General features: G+C 35.8%; 1 protein-coding gene across 1 annotated transcript in view; it reads right to left on the bottom strand.

Annotated features, from left to right (window-relative positions):
• Nucleotides 1-21,931, bottom strand: part of DCDC1 (doublecortin domain containing 1) — a 274,158-nt gene that overhangs the window by 248,043 nt on the left and 4,184 nt on the right. The window contains exons 2-4 of the mRNA XM_045577759.1: nucleotides 15,384-15,653; nucleotides 14,039-14,195; nucleotides 13,398-13,560 (exon numbers count right to left, since the gene is read on the bottom strand). Of these exons, the coding sequence (XP_045433715.1) occupies nucleotides 13,398-13,560; nucleotides 14,039-14,195; nucleotides 15,384-15,653 (590 nt within the window). The remainder of the gene's footprint in view (nucleotides 1-13,397; nucleotides 13,561-14,038; nucleotides 14,196-15,383; nucleotides 15,654-21,931) is intronic.

Raw genomic sequence — 21,931 nt, 5'->3', positions numbered from 1 at the left:
AGATGTTAACTCTTCCTGTGCATTTAAATGTTCCATTGATAGCAATTTAATTTTATTTTAGGTTTCATAACATACCAATTGTTGAAAATACTTTATTGCTCATGTATATGTACCTAGCATCTATATTCCCTACCTCTCCCTTTAAATTTTTAAAGTAAATTTTAAAACAAATTAGAAACTATTTATAACATAAATTTTTAAAGGTACTCCTACTTTCCAGATCTTTGTTGCTATTGACCGACACAGAAACACCATTTAAAAGATATAAAACTTTTCATATGAATGATTATTTTAAAACTAACCTGTAAAACAGCCTAATAAAATAATACCAATAATGACTAAAATGTATTAATTAATATACTAGATAGGTAGATAGCCCACTTGTTAAGAAAGAACATGGGCTCTGAAGCCAAATTCTCTAGATCTGAATCTAAAATTTGCCTTTTTATAGCTCTGTCACCTTAGAAAATTAAGTCAATTTCATTTGCCTCTGATCGTAAAAACAGGAACAATAATAGTAATTCTCTTATTTGTTGTGTGGAAGAAAGAAATTTGTACAAATAAAACACTTATGTGTAAGTATGGATCACAGTAATATTGGTGACATGATTATCCTCATGATTTTCATCAAGAACTTAGAATAGATAACGCAGTGTGTTAAATACTTTCTATGCACTAACCCATTTTATTCCCACAACCTTGGAATTTTATCACATTATCATTTCTATGTTATTGACAAGGAAAATGAGACCTGGAGAAATGAAGCAATTACATCCCTACCCAACATGCACTAGTTGTATCAGAGGTAAGACCCAGACTGAATGATTCCAGTGCCAGTTTCCTTAATCATGATACTATATAATACCTCATGTGCCTAAAAAGTAACCAAAAATTTCTCTTAATTTAAAATGCCTGGAGACTCGATGCTTCTTAATATTTTCCCACCTCCCACATAGTCCTACCTTAGCAACATCTAAAAAGCAGCTGCCCTTAGGGCTCATATTTTTCTCCAAATGTCCTTATGAAACTGCTGTGACTCTGTTTACAAATCTTTGTGTCTGTGGCCAACCAGAATAGTCTGAGGCAGTAGAACAGGGTTTTTCAACCTCAGTAAGTATTGCTGTTCCTTTGTTCTTTGTTGTGGAAATGTCATGGACATTGTGGAATGTTTACCAGCATCCCTGGCCTCTACCCTATAGATGCCAGTAGCATTTTCCCAGTTGGGACAACCAAAGATGTCTCAGGCATTAACCTGACTTTATGGATTCTCTGCATTTTGGAGTAAGATTACATTTTTATATTCATGATTAATTAGCCTTTTCATTATCATCTCCCTCATTGAATTTACTCATAAACCTGGTATCATGGAGGACAGCTCAGAGTAAAAATAAGCAAAAAGCCATAGGCTTAGTGCATTATCATGCATTGGCTTCAGAATTGTAGAAATTTGGGACTGAAAAAGACCTTAAAATTATTAACTCTAACCACCCATTTCATTTACTGTTTATTCATTCAACAAATAAGTTCTGAGTGCCCATCACATATTCCCTGCTAGATACACTGCCCAGAGAAGACCCCAGAGTGCTCTTGGCCTGTTTGAAAAGACAGAAAAGAAAAAGAACACACAATATGGCCTGTGCTAAATCAGAGGTGTGCCCAGGGTACTGGGGGAGCATGGAGTAGAGGCACCTGAGGTGGTCAAAAAAGGTTCTCCAGAGGAAGAACATGAGGTAGGACTTGAAGGATGCATGGAGTGGGCAAGAGAGAAAGAGAGCATATTCAAGGTAGAGGATACTAGGTAGGTGAAGTATCATGGAACATTGAGGGGAGATGACACAGAATGACATGTAGGGGTCCAAAATGCACCACCCCAAAATGTGCCTCAGTGGTATACAGATTACTTTGAGCTAAAGGCAATTTTAGCTTCAGGCTCAGGAGAAATGTCTGTGTGCCCGCCTTTAACTATTTAAAAGAATTTGAATAAAATGCTTTGCTCATAATAAGAGATTATCAGAGATAACTTCTTTTGACATATCTAAGGGGAGGGCAACCTTCTATTTACTAAATGTCTGTTATCATTTAAAGATCTTTTGAAGCCCCATATACAGTACCTCATTCCTAGTTCAGGATGTCTTATATATACCTCAATCCCCCTTTCTATCTCAGAACCTCTTATGTATGCAAGGTGTATGAACCTCTGACTCTCTTAAATATGTGGGTTTCCCATGTGCATAATATCAAATTTGATTTTTCTCTTATTAATCTGCCTCCTGTTGACTTAATTATTCAGCCAGCCATAAAGAACCAGAGGGAAAGTGAAATTTCCCCCCTTCCTCACAGTGGCCGTGGAGCAAGGAAGGTGGGAAGTAGCCAGATCAAAGCCATGTGAACAATGCTGGGAAGTCCCACACCTCCCTAAGCAGGCCATTACATCTTTTGGACAAGTGAGGGTATTGGAAAAATCTTCCTTATGTTGGGGCAAAATCCATTTCCCTATGAAACAAAACTATTGGGAACAGTAAGGAAAAGGACAGGTCTATTACAGCAGCATGTATTGATCTGCTGGAGAACCAGGATACCAGAAGACTGTTGTGCACATCACAGCTCTAAGGACTTCACCTTCATATGAAGAAATGTGGTTGAGGGCAGACAACAAGGGTAAGCATGATTACCTCCAAAGATGAGGAGAAAAACAGAATCTGATACTTCCATGCCAACACTGAGAGCCTTAGGATGCTCAGCAAAGACCTGAATAGGTTTTAGTCCCGGTGAGTAATCTCAGAAGCTGGGAGAGGGAGGAAGGTAGAGTAATCAAATGTGGGGACTGTAGGGTATGTGGGGCAGTGAGGCAGGCTGAGTATTAAAAAAGAAATGGGATCATCTAAGTGCACTTTGATCTTCTAGGAAAGCATACTAGCCATAGCTAACAAATGCTTTCTACACCTCTGTGTTTCCTTAACTTTCAAATCTTGAAACCCTGGCTTCCCTCCCAGGACTGAAACTATCTGGTACTTTTGTAAGAATTACAGCCTCCCAAAAAATGCCCCACATGAGCTCCACACCCCTCAGCTGTTAACTACAGTGAGCAGTGCCCTGAGCCTTCCCCAAGGTCACAGGGTCTCCTTTGTTACGGCCCACCCTCGCTTCCAATAATACTTAATAAGCATCTACTCTATGCAAAGATTGAGGGGAGAGAATGGGCAAGAAAAGGCATTCCTGAGAGGATGTGGGAAGGCTAAAAATCTCCAGATCTATAGGTTCCTGGGAGAATCATTTATACCAGCACTCCCCTTCTGACCATTGTCTGGTCTCAGACAAGCATTAGCATAACCATTAGCCTCTCTGCAATGTAATTATTCTTGGGCTGGCTTACTCTGGCCTCCTGCCAAAGGAAAACATTCACAAATCTACATATGAATTTGGGGTAGGGGATATTTAATATACTCCTAAAAGTCCACTCACTGTTTGCAGGCCAGCAGGCTGCTCTAATGAGGTCTATCCCCTCCCCTCTCACCACCAACTCCTTGGGATATGGTTGGTTCACCATGGTACTATTTCATTTGGTTCTTCATTCATCCATTGAACATTAGTTGGGCGTCTATGAACTGCCAGGCCCTGCACTGGAAAATGATCGTGAATAAGGCAGCTATGGTTTCTTTCCTAAGCAAACTTGGTCTAGAGGAAACAAGGGACATTTATTTCACCAGCAATTACCAATCTGATTACAAAAAGGGACACTGAGAATGCAAGGGGTGCTTATCCTTATTAGTGGGAGCTTCCAGAGACAGTGGGACCAAATACAGTGCCTACCTGGGCATGAATCTCAACAACAGGAAGCTTGGAGTTTCTTCCCCTTTGGAGAATTCTTGAATTTCTACCTCATTGACAGTACTCTAAGCAAATGTTCTATCTATCCTTACACATCCAATTTCCAAAGAAGCAGAAACCAGTTTGGCTCAGTGGATGGAACGTAGGTCTGCTGACTGACGGGTTCCAGGTTCAATTACGGTCAAGGGCATGTGCATTGGTTGCCGGCACATCCCCTGTGGGGGGTGTGCAGGAGACAGCTGGTCGATGTTTCTCTCATCTATGTTTCTAGCTCTTTATCCTTCTCCCTTCCTCTCTATAAAAAATCAATAAAAGATATATTTTTCTAAAAAGCAATAAGACCAATATCTATCCTGAATCAGACTAAAAATTAAAAAAACAAAAAAAAAGTTCAACCATGAAACACACTGGCTGGGCAGACTTTAGATCCTTAATCTCCTAAACACAGGAGTTCTCTCTCTTCTTGGCATTTGACTCCTGACCTATGAGACTCTCACGCTTCTGCTCTTTTGCGTTTGCCTACATGGTTCACAACCATGTGTACCACACATAATGGACTGGCAGACTGAACCTAGCCTAATGCCAGACCAGACCCAGCTTCACTATAAAACAGCAACTCTGGAAACTAGATTTGCTTCTAGCTCTCCGGAATCCTCGGCTGCACCTCTTTGAGGACTGGTTTAAGAGAAATGGGACTTCACAAATCCAGGGATGTAATTCCATGCAAATAAAAATGACTCATCCTCCCATGGGAGTCTCAGAAAATTCTTTTTCTTAAGATAACCCAAGGACCCCATTTCCACTAGCAATGGAGAAAGTCAGTCCATGCATTTCCAATACCATCCCCACTCGGTTGCATCCCAGCTGCTCAGGGACTGCCAAGTTCCCTTGCCTGTTCACAAGCTTCCTCTCCTACAGCACACAGAGAATGCCAGGCTCCAACCATAATTATATTCTATTATGAAAATTCCTTTCATAATAGAATAGAATAGCTGGGAATGGTTTGGCTCAATGGATAGAGCGTCGGCTTGGGGACTGAAGGGTCCCGGGTTCAATTCCGGTCAAGGGCATGTACCTTGGTTGCAGGCATATCCCCAGTAGGGGGTGTGCAAGAGGCAGCAGATCAATGACTCTCTCATCGATGTTTCTAACTATCTTTCTTCCTTCCTCTCTGTATAAAAATCAATAAAAAATATATTTTAAAAAAATAATAATTAAAAAAAAAAAGAAAATTCCACATCCCAGTTTACTTTCATGGTTTTGTTTACAACCAAGTCATGGAAAAGATAAAGTACCTTGCAACTTGCTTCTGTGTTAGTAGGTCTTTTAAAATACAATTACATTTCCTTAGTCTACTTCAAAAAAAAAAAAGCCTCTTATAAAATTAAATAAATCTGGGTGCTCCTTGATTCGTAAGTTTCTATTTTGCATGTATCAGGCCAAAAAAAAAAAAAAAAAAAAAAAAAGGAAGGAAGGAAGGAAATGTTGCTTTCTTCTGGCACACAAAACAGCAGCAAAGTTGCAAGTCCAAATCAATGAGCTTTTTAAAAATCTTATTTTTTAAAATGTATTCTCTGGTAGTTGGATAAACACATTCATGCTGACTGTCAAGTAGCTTTAATGACATTAAATATGAACAAGCCGGTCATTTCATGGGTGCAAGATGAACATATAAAAGATAAATGCTCTGACAGTAAGAAAACATACTGCTATATTCAATTATATCATCTGCTCAAAGTATAATTGCTCCTATGTTTGGTAAATAGATTAAATCCAAGTCACATTCCTGTGTTCAACTGAGTTTCTAGTCACTCCCTTTTCTCTAAATACTTGTGTTCTTCGTTTCTGCATGTTCTTAAGTGTCATCATTTATTGCTATAGGCATGATGGCTATATTTAAGTAATAATGACAGTGGTTGTCATTAGATTTTAACCCAGTAACACTAGTCTGACATATCATTTGAAGTATGTCTTCAATTTAAATTTGATTAAAATTACAAATGTTCTATCTATTGTGCCAATCAAAATGTTGTCAATCTTCTGCTGAACTTTTCTATGAACTTGCTTGAAATAAGTATGGCAGCTAAAAGTTAAGGTTAACCTTGGGCCATAAACATTTTTTAAAATATAACTCTTGGAGCTTTGACTGGGTGGCTCAGTTGGTTGGAGTGTTATCCCGTATACCACAAAGGTTGTCAGTTCAATCCTGGTTGTGGCACATACAAGAAACATATGATGGATGTTCCTCTCTCACATTGATGTCTCTCTCTCTCTGCCCTCTCTCTCTTAAATCAATAAACATATCCCCAGGAGAGGATTTAAAAAAAAAAAACACAAAAAACTCGTGGAATAGAGCAGAGCAAGGGCATTTGGGGTTCCTTTTATAAAAGGACTTGATTCTGCCTTTTACCCCACAAAAAATTACCAAGGCAAAAAGCCACAATACATTGAGAGTTCAAAGGCTCTGATTCAGATTTTCATACTATGCTGTATACACACGTGCTTAGCAGACATTTTAATTGAGTTGTATATATTTTTAAAATCTCAGCCGAACCAAATATCTTTGGTAGTGAAAATAGGTACTTGTGACAATGTGTATGAAACTCTAATGGAAATACAATGGTTGCAGATACTTATTATACATGGTAAGCTTCTACATACATCATCTTATTTACTCTTCATAATAATTCATTGAGGTGTATAGCATTACATCAATCTCTGGATGAGAAAACTGAGGCCTAGAGATGTCACGTGAATTGCCCAGCTTCTCACTGTAGTTTGCTTTCTTGGCAGTGATGAAGAAAGTAGAGACAAATGCTGTTCACTGTTGTTTTTTCCTGAACCTGCCAGCCATTCTGGAAAGGTCAGAGTGAACAAAAGATTCTGATTAATGGCCTTGGGACCTTAATATGCTTATAAAATGCTATTGTCCATATTTTCTTCAGACAAAGGGATTTAGAGACATTTCATTTTCAAATAATTTATATATTTTTTTTAGAAAAACAAGACAATATCCAATAGTCCTTTAATTATCTCTGTTTTACAGGACATTGAAGCATAGACCAACCTATTCAGGGTCACATAACAGATACTAGAATCTTGTGAGATTTTCAAGTCTAGTGCTCTTTGCACTAAACAATAATGCATTTCTCATTTTTCTCCTAAAAGATGTCTGAAAATATCAAAAACAAAGAGTTGGAAAGGCAAAACCCTCTGAAACAGTAACTGTAAATATATATATAAATGAATTCCCAGGTAAAGTAACTAGCAGGGTAGACAGACAATGCTGTAAAAGATTTTACTTAAAGGTTACTGCAAATGTCTGCTTCATTTTTTAAAAATGCCTCCTTGTTTCTATGGCATTGCTTGCTCTCATGATAGCACCCTTTTTAATTCCTTTATAACACTTTCCACTATCAGTAAATACCTTACATAGTTCTTTATATACTGTCTACTGCTCGCTCTTTTCACCTCACTAAAAGCTGAGCTCTAAGAGACTTTTGTTGTGTTCACACCATAATCCATAGGTTTGGTGCAACATCAGGCACATTATAGGAACTCAATAAATGTTTGTTGAGGAAATGATTGAATAAATAATTGAGCTCTAACTATTCTTCTGCCTCCTTGGACATGGAAGCATAATTTTTTAAAAATCTCACAATCTTTCAGCTCTAGACAGGGAGATATTCTCTCTGTCCACTCTTACCCATGCGGCAAACAATTCAAGATAATAGATATTTATAATCCTTCTGAGTTAATATCATAGTGAGAATTAAAATTTATCAGGTTTCTTTACAGCTGTGACAGCAAGACCTTACCCCAAATCCTAAATCAGATGTGTGGTTCTATGAATAGAAATTTTTGGATTTAAAAAAAGTTCATGCGGTGCATATATCCTAATGGTGTAAATATAATATATTATGTAATAATCCCAGCAAGGTCCACGATAGCAGCCCATAATTAAATAGATGAATATATTAAAAATGTAGATATTTTCCAATGATTTGATATTTTAACACTATAAGGAGATGCTACCTCATGTATGTTCTAGACTTTCCTATTATCTAAAGACATTTTTTTGGAAGGGGTGGGGTCTATTTTTTTTCATTATCTTTAGATCCATATCTATTATAATAAGGATACTCCACATACTTATATACAGATTTAAAACTTTTGAAATCAGGAAATACAAAAATATACACCTATACTTTTACCCTCATTTGTAGAAATAATAGAAGCATTTGCTATCTCAGAAGAAAGTGTTTTCTCTATATAATGTCACTTTCCTGCTTTAGAGTATATGCAATTAAGTGGCAAATAAAATGGACTGACAAATAACCTCACCTAATCCATATGCTGTTCAAGCAAGCAACATGATAACAGAAAATTCGAGAAAGCCTCCTGCTGTGTCTGCTCAAATTAAGCAGTAGTCACTTTCCAGGTGGGCACCAGGAAGGCCAATACCAGCTTTCACAGGACAAAAGCAGCCACAGGTGTCGGTAGCACTGTGGCATTGTTTTAAGACTAATAGCAATAACAGCATTTGACTATGTAATGTGGATAGTGGGCACTTCTTGAAATTGGTGCTTTTTTTTTTCCCCAATCCTCACCCAAGGTTATTTTTCCATTGATTTTTAGAGAGGAAAAGATAGACAGAAATACTGATGTGAGAGAAACACATTGATTGGTTGCCTCCTGCACACACTCTGACTAGGGCCAGAGCTGGGGAGGAGCCTGCAACTAAGGTACATGTCTTTGACTGGAATCAAACCTGGGACCCTTTGGTCTGCAAGCCAATGCTCTATCCACTAAACCAAACCAGATAGGGTGAAACTTGTGCTTTTAAGACAACCATTTAAAAATCAACACATCCAGGAGACAGGAAAGAATATAATGTGTGAATCCAGGTTCATTAAACTAATGCATTTTTTTGAAAAATAAAATATGACAGAACATTTCATTATTGTCGCAGATATGAGGAAAAAGTGTTATGCTGCTATTTATAATGTGTCCTGTGTGTCATGGAATTGAACTATTTCCAAATCATCAATAATTAAAATGATGAGAATCCATCATTTCACTGACATTTACTTCTACATGAAAAGATGGCCTGTTTTAAATGTGCTCACACATATTCTTGTCAATCACAAGCTGTCACAGCAAATTATTTCACTTTGTAGATCACATGACAACAAAAAATCTCTCAGTTTAAATTTAGATCTTAGGTGTAATATCTAGAACTTTTTTCATGGATTTTTTCCCCCCTGTGACTACATTTTCACAATACAGTACGTAAAAGATGTAAAATGTTATTCATAATACTCAGTTACACTTCTGGTTAACAAAACTTAGGACTTAAATGAATCACTTTAAGTGATAACTCTAAAGCCAAATGGTAGGATTGAACAGGTAAGAGAGAATGAAATGGGGGGGAAAGGAGACATATGTACTACTATTTGCAATACTTTAAACAACAAAATAGATTTTTAAAAAGAATAAAAATATAAAACTAAAAAAAAATAATTTCTAAACAATCAGTGCTCTATACATTGGAAGTTAGACTCAATGGATTAAGTCTAAGCTGGTTTCCCCCCCCTCATCTTCATTAAGACATTTAAGCAGCTTCAGGGCATGTACCATTTCTTATGCTAGGTTTGCACTGCCTAGCAGTTATAAAGCAGCTGAACTCTTATAAACCCCATGAATCTGACGCAAGAATTTTCACTGTGTTCCATTAAGCAGAAGATTCAAGAAACGGAATACCTAACCTGCATGCCCATAAATCTGAAAACTTTTAAGTGTCTTTTCAAACAATTCATTAACTACATCTTCACAATTCTAGCAGAATCTTTAGTAAATTTTAGATTCTCCAAATGCCAGAATTGTTAAGACCTCATAAGACAGTTTATTATCATCAACTTTCTTTATAAAATATTTCTATTTTTCCCCATACGTAACTAATCTTTCTGCTCAGGTATTCAACTCCAAAATGCAAGAATTATTCGAATATTGCATTTCAACAGGGAACCCTTCCTGTCAGTTTTGACCTTGGCCTGACCTCTATATACAAGCTTTGTGTTTTGAGGTATGTGATGAATAGCTCTCTATTAAATCCAGTGCCACTGGTTGTCAACAGTGATGCTCAAAAGAAGTAGTAAAGTAGTTTAAAAATCAGAGCTGTTCTCTAAGTGCGCTAATTAAATATTACATCTAGGCAAAAAAAAAAAATCATAGATGTTCTGTACATATTTTTCTACCTTAGCAAATCTGGAAATAGGTTGAAGGAAGGCAATTTTCATTATCTACATTGCTTTTCCAAATTGTATTGCTATACTTTGTTTTAAAAAAACAACAACAAAGTATAGCAATATAATTGCCAAAATATACCGTATTTTTCGGACCATAAGATGCACTTTTTTCCCCCCAGAAGTGGGGGGAAAAAGTCCCTGCGTCTTATGGTCCAAATATAGCCTACACATATACTTTTTAAAAAAAGTTTTTTTACATGCCCGGCTCTGTGTGGTCTCTGTGTGCTTGCCCAGCTCTAAAATGGTTCTAAATGCTGCTGTTTACTTTACAGGGTTGATTACATGTGTTTATGACTGTGATGTTGGGTTTTAATGCACATAAAATATTTTAGGACACTATTTGTTTCAGAATCTTTTTTTCTTCATTTTCCTTCTCTAAAAACTGGTGCGTCTTATGGTCCAGAGTGTCTTATGGTCCGAAAAATACGGTACCTAGGCTTATTTGGCCTTCCTCTGCCAGAAATGAAGTAAATGTTCCTTTCCTATCACTTTGTTGAATAATGTTCTCAGTTTTAAGGATTTATAACTTACTTACCCAGTTTGCGGTCTTTAAAGACCAGGGTTTCTATCCCTGTGCCAGGACTCTACAGATAATAGATATTTAATAAATATTAAACTTAGATTCAATTAAATTCAAAATTGAAGATTAAAGAATAATCATAAAAAAAGAAATCAGACTATAAACTCTTCTTTCCACCTGTCTCTGATCTACCCTAGTACCTGGCACATAGTATGCTATCAATGAATGTTGGCTGAATGATTGAAACTCGGTATATTGAAATAATAATGACCAGTTTCTGACTCTAATGTTTTTTATTAATTGTATATAAACTACCCATGCTCATTTAGAAAGATAAAAGAGTAACATCCAGTTCTGCTAACTGTTTTACCCCTGTTTACCTTTAGAATGTGTGCTTTTCCAACTTCTGAGAATATCCCCTTACCCTAAATTCATCTATCACCTTCAAAACTAACCACGCATGTTTTATTTTTTATGGTACATTCAGGACAACAAGTTGGCAAATTATAAGATTTATCTATAAGACACATGCAAGAAAGGTAATTTAACTTGATTTGAGAAAGTGTATGTGACATGAAATATGTATATATATATATATATGTGTGTGTGTGTGTGTGTGTGTGTGTGTATGTGTATGGCATATATACATATATATGAAATCTCTCCACACCTCTCTCAAATTATCTAAATCAAGATATACATATACATTATCATACATATATACTCACATACGTTTATATTCTTAATGTTCTGAAAGAAATCAAATGCTGGTCTTTAGGCTTATCTGTGAACTTAGAGTGTTTTTTTCCCCATTCTACTTATCCTAAGACTTTTTAATGGACATGTGATATGCTAGTCTGTGTCCAAGCTCACCTACCATTTCTTTTCTCAAAAGACAAGGCACATCTGCCACCTGCTCTACTCCGTGTCCCAGCAACAACTGTCGAGCAGCATAAAGATTGATTATCAGTCAAAAACCATTGCACAACACCAGATTTTGGTGGGTTAAGCTTGCTGATCCAGCAAGAGATGGTGTGAAATTTTCAGGAGTGTGTGCCAACATTTTGGTGCTAAAAGAACAGCAGTGCATGTCACAGTGAAACACAGCCAAAGATATGCAGACAAAGCAGAGAAGTTTTTGTTCTGGACTTGGCTTTTTAAAGAATAAAAGAGAAAACAAAAAGTAGGGGGAAATTAGTTTGTACATTTAAAAATCATCCACCAAGCTTAGTCATGTGTGTAACATTGGTATTTTAAGCATACATGTCCAGGAAATTTTCTAAGAAGCTTAGATGTAAGTAATTTTTTTTTTATATATCTCTTACGCAATACTATTATTATAAGAAAGGCAAGTATTTTTCTTAATAAAAATAATCAAGGATCTTAAGAAAGATCCCATATAAATTATATAAATACTTGAATATAAAAAACTCAGAAACATTTACTTACAAAGACTAATGCTTATATGCAAGCAGATGATTAATGAATACAAAATAAAGGCGGCCATATTTAAAGTTAAAACAAAATTAGAAAATGATATGGGTCTCCACTACTGTATAGGTAATTTTTACTGCGTATTGTAGCAACAAGTTTCTTTACAAGAACCAAATTACCTTGAACTTTCTATTGAATTCAATAAATTATTTCCTGATGATCAAGCATTATGAAAGAGACAGAAATCTTAGTATAATATTATTTTATATGATAACATTAATAGAGAAAGAATTTTCACCACTTCATCTATAATCAACTCCAGAGTTACGTTTCTTCTACTTATGCTATTACTGTCTAGACTTTCCTTTGGCTCACCAGCTTTTTAGCAGTTGCAAGAAAAAAATATATACACCACAACTTTTAATAAGATAGAAAAAGCATAAGGGAGCACAGCAAGCAGTTAGATACATTGAATTTGTATGGCAAAGCTGTGTCATTTAAATGTGATTACCACATATAGGACTTGATATCAGACTTGGATATGGTATTTGGATATGGACTATCTGGAAGAATATTCTTAGATAGCAGTACTTATATTTATATCTTAAAACGTATTTTTTACCATTAAAGAAGAAAAAATGTTTTCAGTTTAGAAAATCTAAATGCACATTTTTGAAAAAGATCTGATCTACAAATAGCTCTAAAATATTGTTTCTGTTTATATTTTATATATAATTTCTATTATTATAATTTCTATTATGTATATAAGCATATATACATTTCAAGGTAAAAAAAAAAGTCAAGCTGTAGCATTTACCTTATGAAAAATGTTATTAGGAAAATTATAAGAATTATGTGTTCATTACTGGCCACACTTTCATAATTATGTTAATGCCATCTGAAGAAAGACCAAGAGTATAAATAAATAAGTGATACTTGAAACCGTGAACTATTTTCTAAGAGAATAAGTCTAATGAATTACGTCTGTTGGTTGTCACAGAAACTAAACAGTAAATTCAATAATCTCTGATTTAATTTATTATATTTTCACCATTTAACCTCCTGCAGGCTCCCTAATGTCTATTCAGATCTATATTAAATTAAGCACCAATGCTAATGAAGGGCAATAAACGTGGCTGTCAGTGGATTTTTCTTTCATTAACCACATTATCCTCTTACTGAGCTGTAAATGCGTAAACATTAGTTTTGTTAAACCATGCAAAAAAGACAGGATGAAAATCATTTTTTAATTGCATCCCTCAAACCGTTTACTGTATGTGGGGGTAGGATTTTCTTTTCTTTTTTACCTTTAATTTTTTTGAATGGATCTAAAAAGGGCTCTCCCATTGAAACATAAACGTCGGCTTCATGGGGTATGTCTTCAGGTCTGAGGGCTTCAGAGCCGTCTGCCAAGAACACGCGTCGTGCGGCCATGTTCAGACGCAGCTTCTCCGTGCAGTCCTCCAGCAACTGGGAGAAAGCAAGAGGTAAGAGAGAGTGACTCACAAAAGGAGAGTTACACGTTTCCCTGGGACAAAACATGCTTCCAATCAAAACAGAAACTTGAGGCCAGAGTTAACGTGAACAACTCCACCAGTATATTTTCTGGCAGTTGAAAATATACAAATAAAAGATAAATGACAGCACTAAGAATATCTAATGATTGTTTAATTTTAGTCCTTAAATATCCTGTCTGGTTAAATGTTTTTATAACTCTGCAAGGTGTAAAGCATCACATGTGTTTCATTAAATATGTTTCAATATTTATATGTTGGTGAAACAGGAAAGACATGTCTGTGCATTTCATGTACAGGATACATAAGTAATTTACAGATTCGTATTACTAAAAAGAACATTTTGACAGAATAAATGTTATTTTTCTCCACTTTTACATTTTAAAGAGAGCAAGGGAAGGAATGAAGCAAGGAAATTTTTGAACACTAGTTACCAAGGAGATGGTTGGTACAGCAACTTTGGCAAAGACTGTTCTAGATCCATTTTTGTAAGCTGTTACTCTAATCACTCTGGGTGGAAGCTTATGTCGTTGAGAGATTCTGTGCCAATTCTGGGTCGAACGAAAGTTTAAAGAAGAGAACTCTGCAACTCTGAAGAGAAAAACACAAGTAAAAACAGATGCATGCTAACTAGTAAAAACATTCAAAACCATATTTTCCTGGATATTTTTTAAGCTCTAATGACTGTAAGTATTCTTCAAAAATGTTTTATAGTATATAGCTGTATATAAATACTTAAATATTTAAAAATACTTAATACAGGATAAGTTTGCCAAAACTGTTCATGGGACAGTTTATCTCAAAATAAATAATTCCTATCATTTTGCTTATGAAACATCACAACACTTGTTTTTAAAAATTATTTTTTATATTAATTATGTTCTGATAGAAAGCATAAAATAGCAAAATGGTCTTAATATCATAAAATACTTAGTGGCAAAATTTTCCTTTTAAGTGTTCATATTTATCAAAGTTCTTTGATTTATGTTAAAAGATTTCAAATTTAAGTAGATCATGACAACATTTTTAAATCTAAAGTTAATTATAATTGCTTTTATTTCAAATTGTTTGGAGGAAGTAAAAGAAGATTTCTAAGTTTTGTCTTCAGTCAAAACCAATATCAATCTTATTATTTTCTCAGCAAAAGCATGTAATTGACTAAAATGTCAAATTTTTTGCTTCAGAGTTCTGTAACTGCTAATTCTTAGTGCTATAGAAGGCAATGAAACATTTTAAAATAAAACTTTAGGGAAATTAAAATAACAATATATTCCCCTATTCAAACATATGAAAATAATGGTAACATCAGTTTCTTGATTTTATTTTTATTTTAACAACATGTTATCCTATCCATAAACTCTTACATTAAAAGTTTATTGCAAACTATGTAAAATACACAAGATAGTTTTAAAATAAGTTCATTACAATTTAATTTTATTTTGGAATATTGGTTCAATACCAAAAGCATGCGTTTCTATTTTTAAACAAATACCTGGTAAGCAAAGATCTATGGCGGTCCTAGACTGATTTTGTTTTAAATATTTTTTCAGAGTTTCATAGTATCCTGGTTGAAGTGTATTTCATGTTTTCCACAAGTGTAACGAACAACTTCCTACCCCTCTGCTTTCAAAGAAAAACAACAACACAGAAACAAAACCCTAGCGCTAGGGATGTGCTACATTTTAATGTCTGAAATAACCAGTTGAAGCATTATGAATTCTGCTCAAAGGGAAAAGCTTCAACAGTTGGTTAAAAAGAAAAGAGCACAGCTTTGATTACCTCGGTTGACCCGCTGGAGCACTGACAGGTCTGTTTCTCTTGGATGCTGATATAAAACAGGAATTGTTGTTCCTGTTTGATTTGTAGCTATCCGGGTCTGATATTTCACCATGGCTATGATCTGATACTGTTTGATGTGTGGAGCAATTTTGAAGTCCTGACCCTTCTGATATTGCTGCTGAAAGCAACAGTCTGTTGGGGCCAAACTGAGGCTGCAAGTAATCTTCAGTAGTTTTAATAACTGCTTTTGCCTGGGATAACATAAACTCCCTGGAAGAAACAATGCGTGGAAAAATATAGTGAAGTGATTTATATTCGCTTATTAACAACTACCTCATCATAACTAGTTTTTGTGCTATGTGCTAGACAACATACTACACACTTAGCCATTATTTTGCTTACCGTAATCCTTACAATATCTCTGGAAAATAGTTACTATTTTTATCCCTGTTTTCTAGATTTAAGAAATTGTGGCTCTGAGAGGCTAATTAATTCGCCTAAGCGCAAATAATTATTTAGTTGGCAGGGAGAAATTGAACCCAAGTGGATACTTGGACAAATCCACATTCAACCTTGGCCAGTGTGTTCAGTGGTTAAAGCATTTGCCCGCTAACCAAAGTCTCCAGTTTGATTTCTAGTAAAGGGCACATACCTGGGTTGCAGGCAGGAGGCAACCAACACATTGATCTCTCTCTCTCTCTCTCTCTCTCTCTCTCTCTCTCTCTCTCTCTCTCTCTCTCTCTCCTTTTCTCTCTCTCCTTTTCTCTCTCTCTCTCTACCACCTCCCTCCCTGCTACTCTCTCTAAAAATCAATGGGAAAATATCCTCTGGTGAGGATTAAAAAGAAAACACTCATATGCATAACCATTAAATGTACTTATATACTTAAAGCAGAAAGCTGTGTAACCCTTGAAACAATGTAAGTAAAATTTTTAAATTCTTAGATTAATTTCTTAAACACTAGCAGTCTGCTAAGTATTAGGAAATACAAACGTTAAGGAGGTGTGGTCCCTACCTTTGAGAAAGTTGCAAACTAAACTCTAATAAAGAGAGAATATATGCTAAATAAACTGCTTAAACTCCTTGAAGACAAACTTATGTAGGCTGGAATAAAGTCGGGAAAAGTTTCACAGCAGACCTAAGATTAAGGTGACTAACTCATCCTGGTTTGGTACTGAAAGTCACACATCCTCAGGGCTTCAGGTAATACAGCTTATTACCAGAATACTCAGAAAGTTAGGAAAGTAAATCTACTCCAGAACGGCACAAAGAGAACCAGAAAACCTTTCATTGCTTCCTAAGATACTCTAGTCACATAAGAACAACTCTAGTAGACTGCCACATTTTTGGCTCAGAAACCTCACCTCTTCCTCTTCCTATATTTCCATTATTTCCTATCAGTATTTCCAATAATTTTAGGAAATGGTCATTTATTTATTTTTGAATAATAACCTCTCTTTGCATTCACATATTGATGAGGTTTTCTACCACATGCTGGAATTTGACCTAATTTTATAACAAAGATTTTATTTTTAACATTCTACAGTCTTATTATATTGTCCTACAAGTCTATGCTACGTCTCTACTGTAAATCTTCTATTATATCTGTAAATAATTCATATATATATATATATATATATATATATATATATATTACAAGTAGTTTCTTCCTCAGTAAGATTTCTATGCTACCCTTGCATATAGGAATATACTTCCTTGCTGTGCATTGATATCTGCCCTGGCAGACCTGATAGCTGGAATCACTATATCTCATTCATTATTTCCTACCATCTAAAATGCTGGACCTCTTGGGATTTGTATGTCCTCTTTGGAGAAGTGTCTATTTAGGTCCTCTATCCATTTTTTAATTGGATTGTGTGTCTTCCTTTTGTTGAGTTGTATGATATTTTATATATTTTGGAAATTAACCCCTTATCACTGTATCATTGGTAAATATGTTCTCCCTTTTCTTTTTCCTTTTCTTAACCCTCACCCACGGATATTTATCCATTTATTTTTATAGAGAGTGGAAGAGAGAGGGAGAAATAGAGAAAAATATCATTGATAAGGAAAGACATTGATTGCTTGCTTTCTGCATAAGCCTTGACCAAGGCCTGGGCCAGGAGGAGCCTGCAACCAAGGTACATGGCCTTGACTGGAATTGAACCTGGGGCCCTTCAGTCTTCAGGCTTACATTCTATCAACTGAGCCACACCAGGTAGGGCCCTTTCCAATGTGATGCTGGTTTATTTTGCTGTGCAAATAGCTTTATAGTTTGATGTAGTCCCATTTTTTGCAAACTGGTGCAGCCACTATGAAAAACAGTGTGGAGTTTCCTCAAAAAATAAAACTGCCATTTGACTCAGTGATCCTACTTCTAGGAATATATTTTAAAATCCTGAAACACCATCCAGAAAGAATTAGGCACCCTTATGTTCATAGCAGCACTATTTACAACAACTAGGATTTTCAATACATGAGTGGATTAAAAAAAGCTGTGATACATTTAAACCATGGAATACTATGCAGTTATAACAAAGAAGGATTACTTATTCTTTGAAACAGCATGAAGGGACCTGGCTAAATAAGCCAATCAGAGAAAGACAAATATCACATGATCTCACTTTTATGTATTATCTAATGAACAAAAAAACTGAGGAATAAAATAGAACCAGTCGCATGGAAACATGGAACAGACTGACAAATCTCAGAGGAAAGGGGGCAAGGGATAGGAATTGATTAACCGAAAAGATTATATGCATTTATGCACTGCCCGTTGTCACAGACTAAAGGTAGGTGAAGGACTGGGGTGGGGTGGGAACCAGATGGAGGGATGCAGTGGAAGAAAAAAGAATCTATAATACTCTCAATAATAAAAATTCAAAAAAGTGAAATAAAACGCTAAACCTTAATTTCTTTTAAATATTCCAATTCATCACTGTGTTATTGGTGTAAAAGCATTCTTTTTCAGCCTGAAAACTAAATGCCAAAAAACTATATAATAGGATGACACATGAACATCAATCACATTACTTCAAAAATATATCTTTTAAAAATTATCTGTCAATTTCCTATCTATCTATTTATATTACTTTTCTATTGCTATGCAATGAATTAGCACAAACTTAGTGAATTAAAACAGCATCTGCTCATTATTGCATAGTTTTCATGTATCAGAAGTCTGGGCAATGCTTAGCTATATCCTTTGCTTGGGATTTCAAAATGCTGAATTCAATGCACCAGTAGGGCTACAGTTTCATCTGCTGCTCAGGGTCTTCCAAGTTCTTTCAGGTTTTGTCAGACTTTAGTTCCTTACTGCTACAGAAAGCATAGTGACTATCATTTTTTAAGCCAGTAGGAACTCACTTACCTCTCTGACTCTTCTGACTCTGATCTCTGAATTGTCATTTAAGAGTTGATCTGTCTAGGTCAGGCCCATCCAGAATAATCTCCCATTTGGTTCACTAAAAAACAACTGATATATACCTTAACCACAACAGCAAAAACCTCCTTTGTTGAAGAGCAAAGGGTCTCAGCCCCACACCAGACCCCCAGTTCAGGGTCCCAGAACTGGGGAAAGAAATCCCTACAGACAGTAAGAACTATGAGCTGTAAAAACCAATATGGATTGGGGCTCAGTGACAGAGGCTGCTGGACACCAGGCTGTTCTCCTTAAAAGACTGGCACCATGATTTAAACTTACAAGTCCCACTTCCTCTGAGCTCCAGCAGCAGGGTGAGGCTCTGAGAAACACAGACCCATACAAGTAGGAACTGGACTGTCTGGCATCAGGGCAGGAACTTGGGGGTGGATTTCTCCCAGATGGAGGTGCTCAGGGATCATTGTTCCTATGCTGGAACCTCCCCAGTCGCGAGGCTTACTGGCAGCCATTTCTGTTTGTTCTGCCCTGCTGATTCCTTAAGACCCAGCCTTATCCAATTTACAACCCCACCTAAGTTGTGTGCACCAGCTTTTTCATATTCATGACCTGTCCTTGCTCAGGCTAAAATCTCTCAAACAAGCTGCAGCTGGGTCAGGGAGCCCCAAACCTATCAATCAAAGGCCCAAGACTGGCACCATCACCAGTTTCCCTTGCTTCATAGCTGAGTTTCATCTGGGCACTTCCAAACCTGCACATCCCCGACTGGGGATGTACCCACAACCGAGGTATATGCCCTTGACAGGAATCGAACCTGGAACCCTTCAGTCCTCAGGCTGATGCTCTATCCACTGAGCCAAACTGGTTAGGGCGGCAAATAAATCTTTTAGACAACTTCTACATATGATACAATGGATATGATAAATCACAAAATTATAAAAGTATATTAATAAATTAATTAAGCCTTTAGTCTTTTCTCAAACAGTACTGTATCTCATCTACATGTTGGCTTTCCACTGTAACCAAACAGATTATCAGGGACAGATCTTATACATTGTGGAATTTACAAGCCCCTTGATAACCCAGGCTAGTATTTAATTATGCTTTACTCTCTTTGATTTTTATTTAATCTAATTTATAATTTTTGCTTCACAAAGCAATAACCAAGTAAAGATGTGAGGTTTAAAAGCATAAGAAAATATACTCAGGGAGCAATATAGATACAGCAGATAAAATAGACTGTGATTAGATTTAAGGGTATGCCTCTAATTTTGACAGGGGCAATTTTTCTTCTCATTTTCTTGGCTTTAACAGCATTAGTGAATCTTAATGGCTTTTTATAGCGATTTGAGGAAAACTAATGAAGTCATACTTTTGATCTCATCTTCAAGGACTTCTACCAATTGCTGCTGCTCCTTGCTCCCTGTAATATCCCTCAGCTGTAACTGCGCCTCATCGTCTTCCATAGTTCTTATCTGTATGCCTTATAACCAATGGTGTTCACTCAACAGATCTGTACCCATTACTGTACATTTTTCAATAAGTAAATATTTAATAAATGTTAATCTGAACTCAGTGCTTATGTTTTCTAGAAACCTCTTTCATAATTGTCTAGTAGAAGAGATAAATATTAAACAAATGGTCACACATATAAATTTATAATTACTGGGAAGGAAAAGTATCTGTTCTGAAATTTAAGGGAAAATTTCAGGGCTTAGGGGTATAGAGAAGGATTTAACAAAACTATTCAAGCTGATAAGACATATAAAAGGAGTTAACCCCAGCAGATCTCATCAATCCTTATTTTAAATCATTCTGCCCAGGTCCTGTGTATGAACTGATATACTGATTTGCATACTGATATGTTTGCTTTGTGATTTCAGATGATTTCATATCCCATTCTGCAAGAATAAGATCCTTGTTTTATATATTTTTTCACTTCCACAGGAACTCAACCAGACTGACATGCAGAAATTATTCTTTGAAAATTATGCCATAGTGTAAAAATGCAACTGACAAGAAGCAAACGCAATCTATGAAATAAAATATGCTAAAGCTCACGCCAAGAGTTATGTCAGGTAATGCTCATTTTATCTCAGTCATTTCCCTGATTTTTCCTTAGATGAAAACAGTCATTTCCGTTTGAGTATCTAACCTCTTTATATGCTCATGAAAAGTACCACCTGATCAGCTCCAGGGGAGGAGTCCTTAATGGTCTAACACAAATGGTGTTAATTTCATTTCCCTTGCAGGCTAAGTAATCAACTTGTGATTCCATTTTGGCCAGTGGGACATGCGAGAAGTCTTCTGGGGAAAGTTTTTTGCCATAATGAAAAAGAGATGTAAGAGATCAAACATTGATTATCTTATTGGACATTGCTGAGTGAACCTGTGATGAACTATCTTGTGAGTAGGAACAGTCAAAACCAATGATCTAGCCAATATTCTGAGGATGGCAGTGGGAAAGTTACAAAGAGCCATGCTCTTTGATAACATGCTGAACCACTGAACTTAATCCTAGAATTATCCTGCCTCTGAAGTTCCTGTTATGTGAGATGACTATTTCTCATTTTAAAAGTCAGTTTCAGTTTCCTTTTACTTTCTAATAGTAGCCTAACTTATACAATCAACTTTCTAATCATGGTTGCTTTACTTTTAGCTTTATTCAAAATCTATGAATTTTGAATACTTTTATAATGAGTTAAAATACAAACTAATATGGTATTTTCTAAAAATTCTACCTTATTTAATAAGAAATATCTCACCAGAAATGTCAGAATAAGCATAAAATGATATAGAATTTTGTTAATGTTCTTCCTTTCTGAAGCAGAAAGTATCTTTGGTGAGTTTACATTTCTATGACAGTAATCTGCATGGGGCTAATAATTCTATTCATCAGTAGAAAGTGTGGCTACTTTGACAGAACATGGCTCAATAGCAACCATGCAGCTCTAAGTTATCATACAGTTTGGATGTGAATGCAACAGCAGGATAATGACAGTTGCCAAGGATTTGTACTTGCTGTCGCTTCATACCAGGGTTGCCTGTCAAAGTGTCTCTTTTTTCTCATACAGAAGCCATAGAATTTTTATGGATAGCAATTACTTACAATATACAATGAAGTACATCAAATCTAACAACCACTCTTTAGCCCGTCATTATTTGGTAG

Source organism: Pipistrellus kuhlii, unplaced genomic scaffold (genome assembly GCF_014108245.1).
Source record: "Pipistrellus kuhlii isolate mPipKuh1 unplaced genomic scaffold, mPipKuh1.p scaffold_m20_p_9, whole genome shotgun sequence".
Taxonomy (NCBI): domain Eukaryota; kingdom Metazoa; phylum Chordata; class Mammalia; order Chiroptera; family Vespertilionidae; genus Pipistrellus; species Pipistrellus kuhlii.
This window is presented reverse-complemented; position numbering and strand designations above follow the sequence as displayed.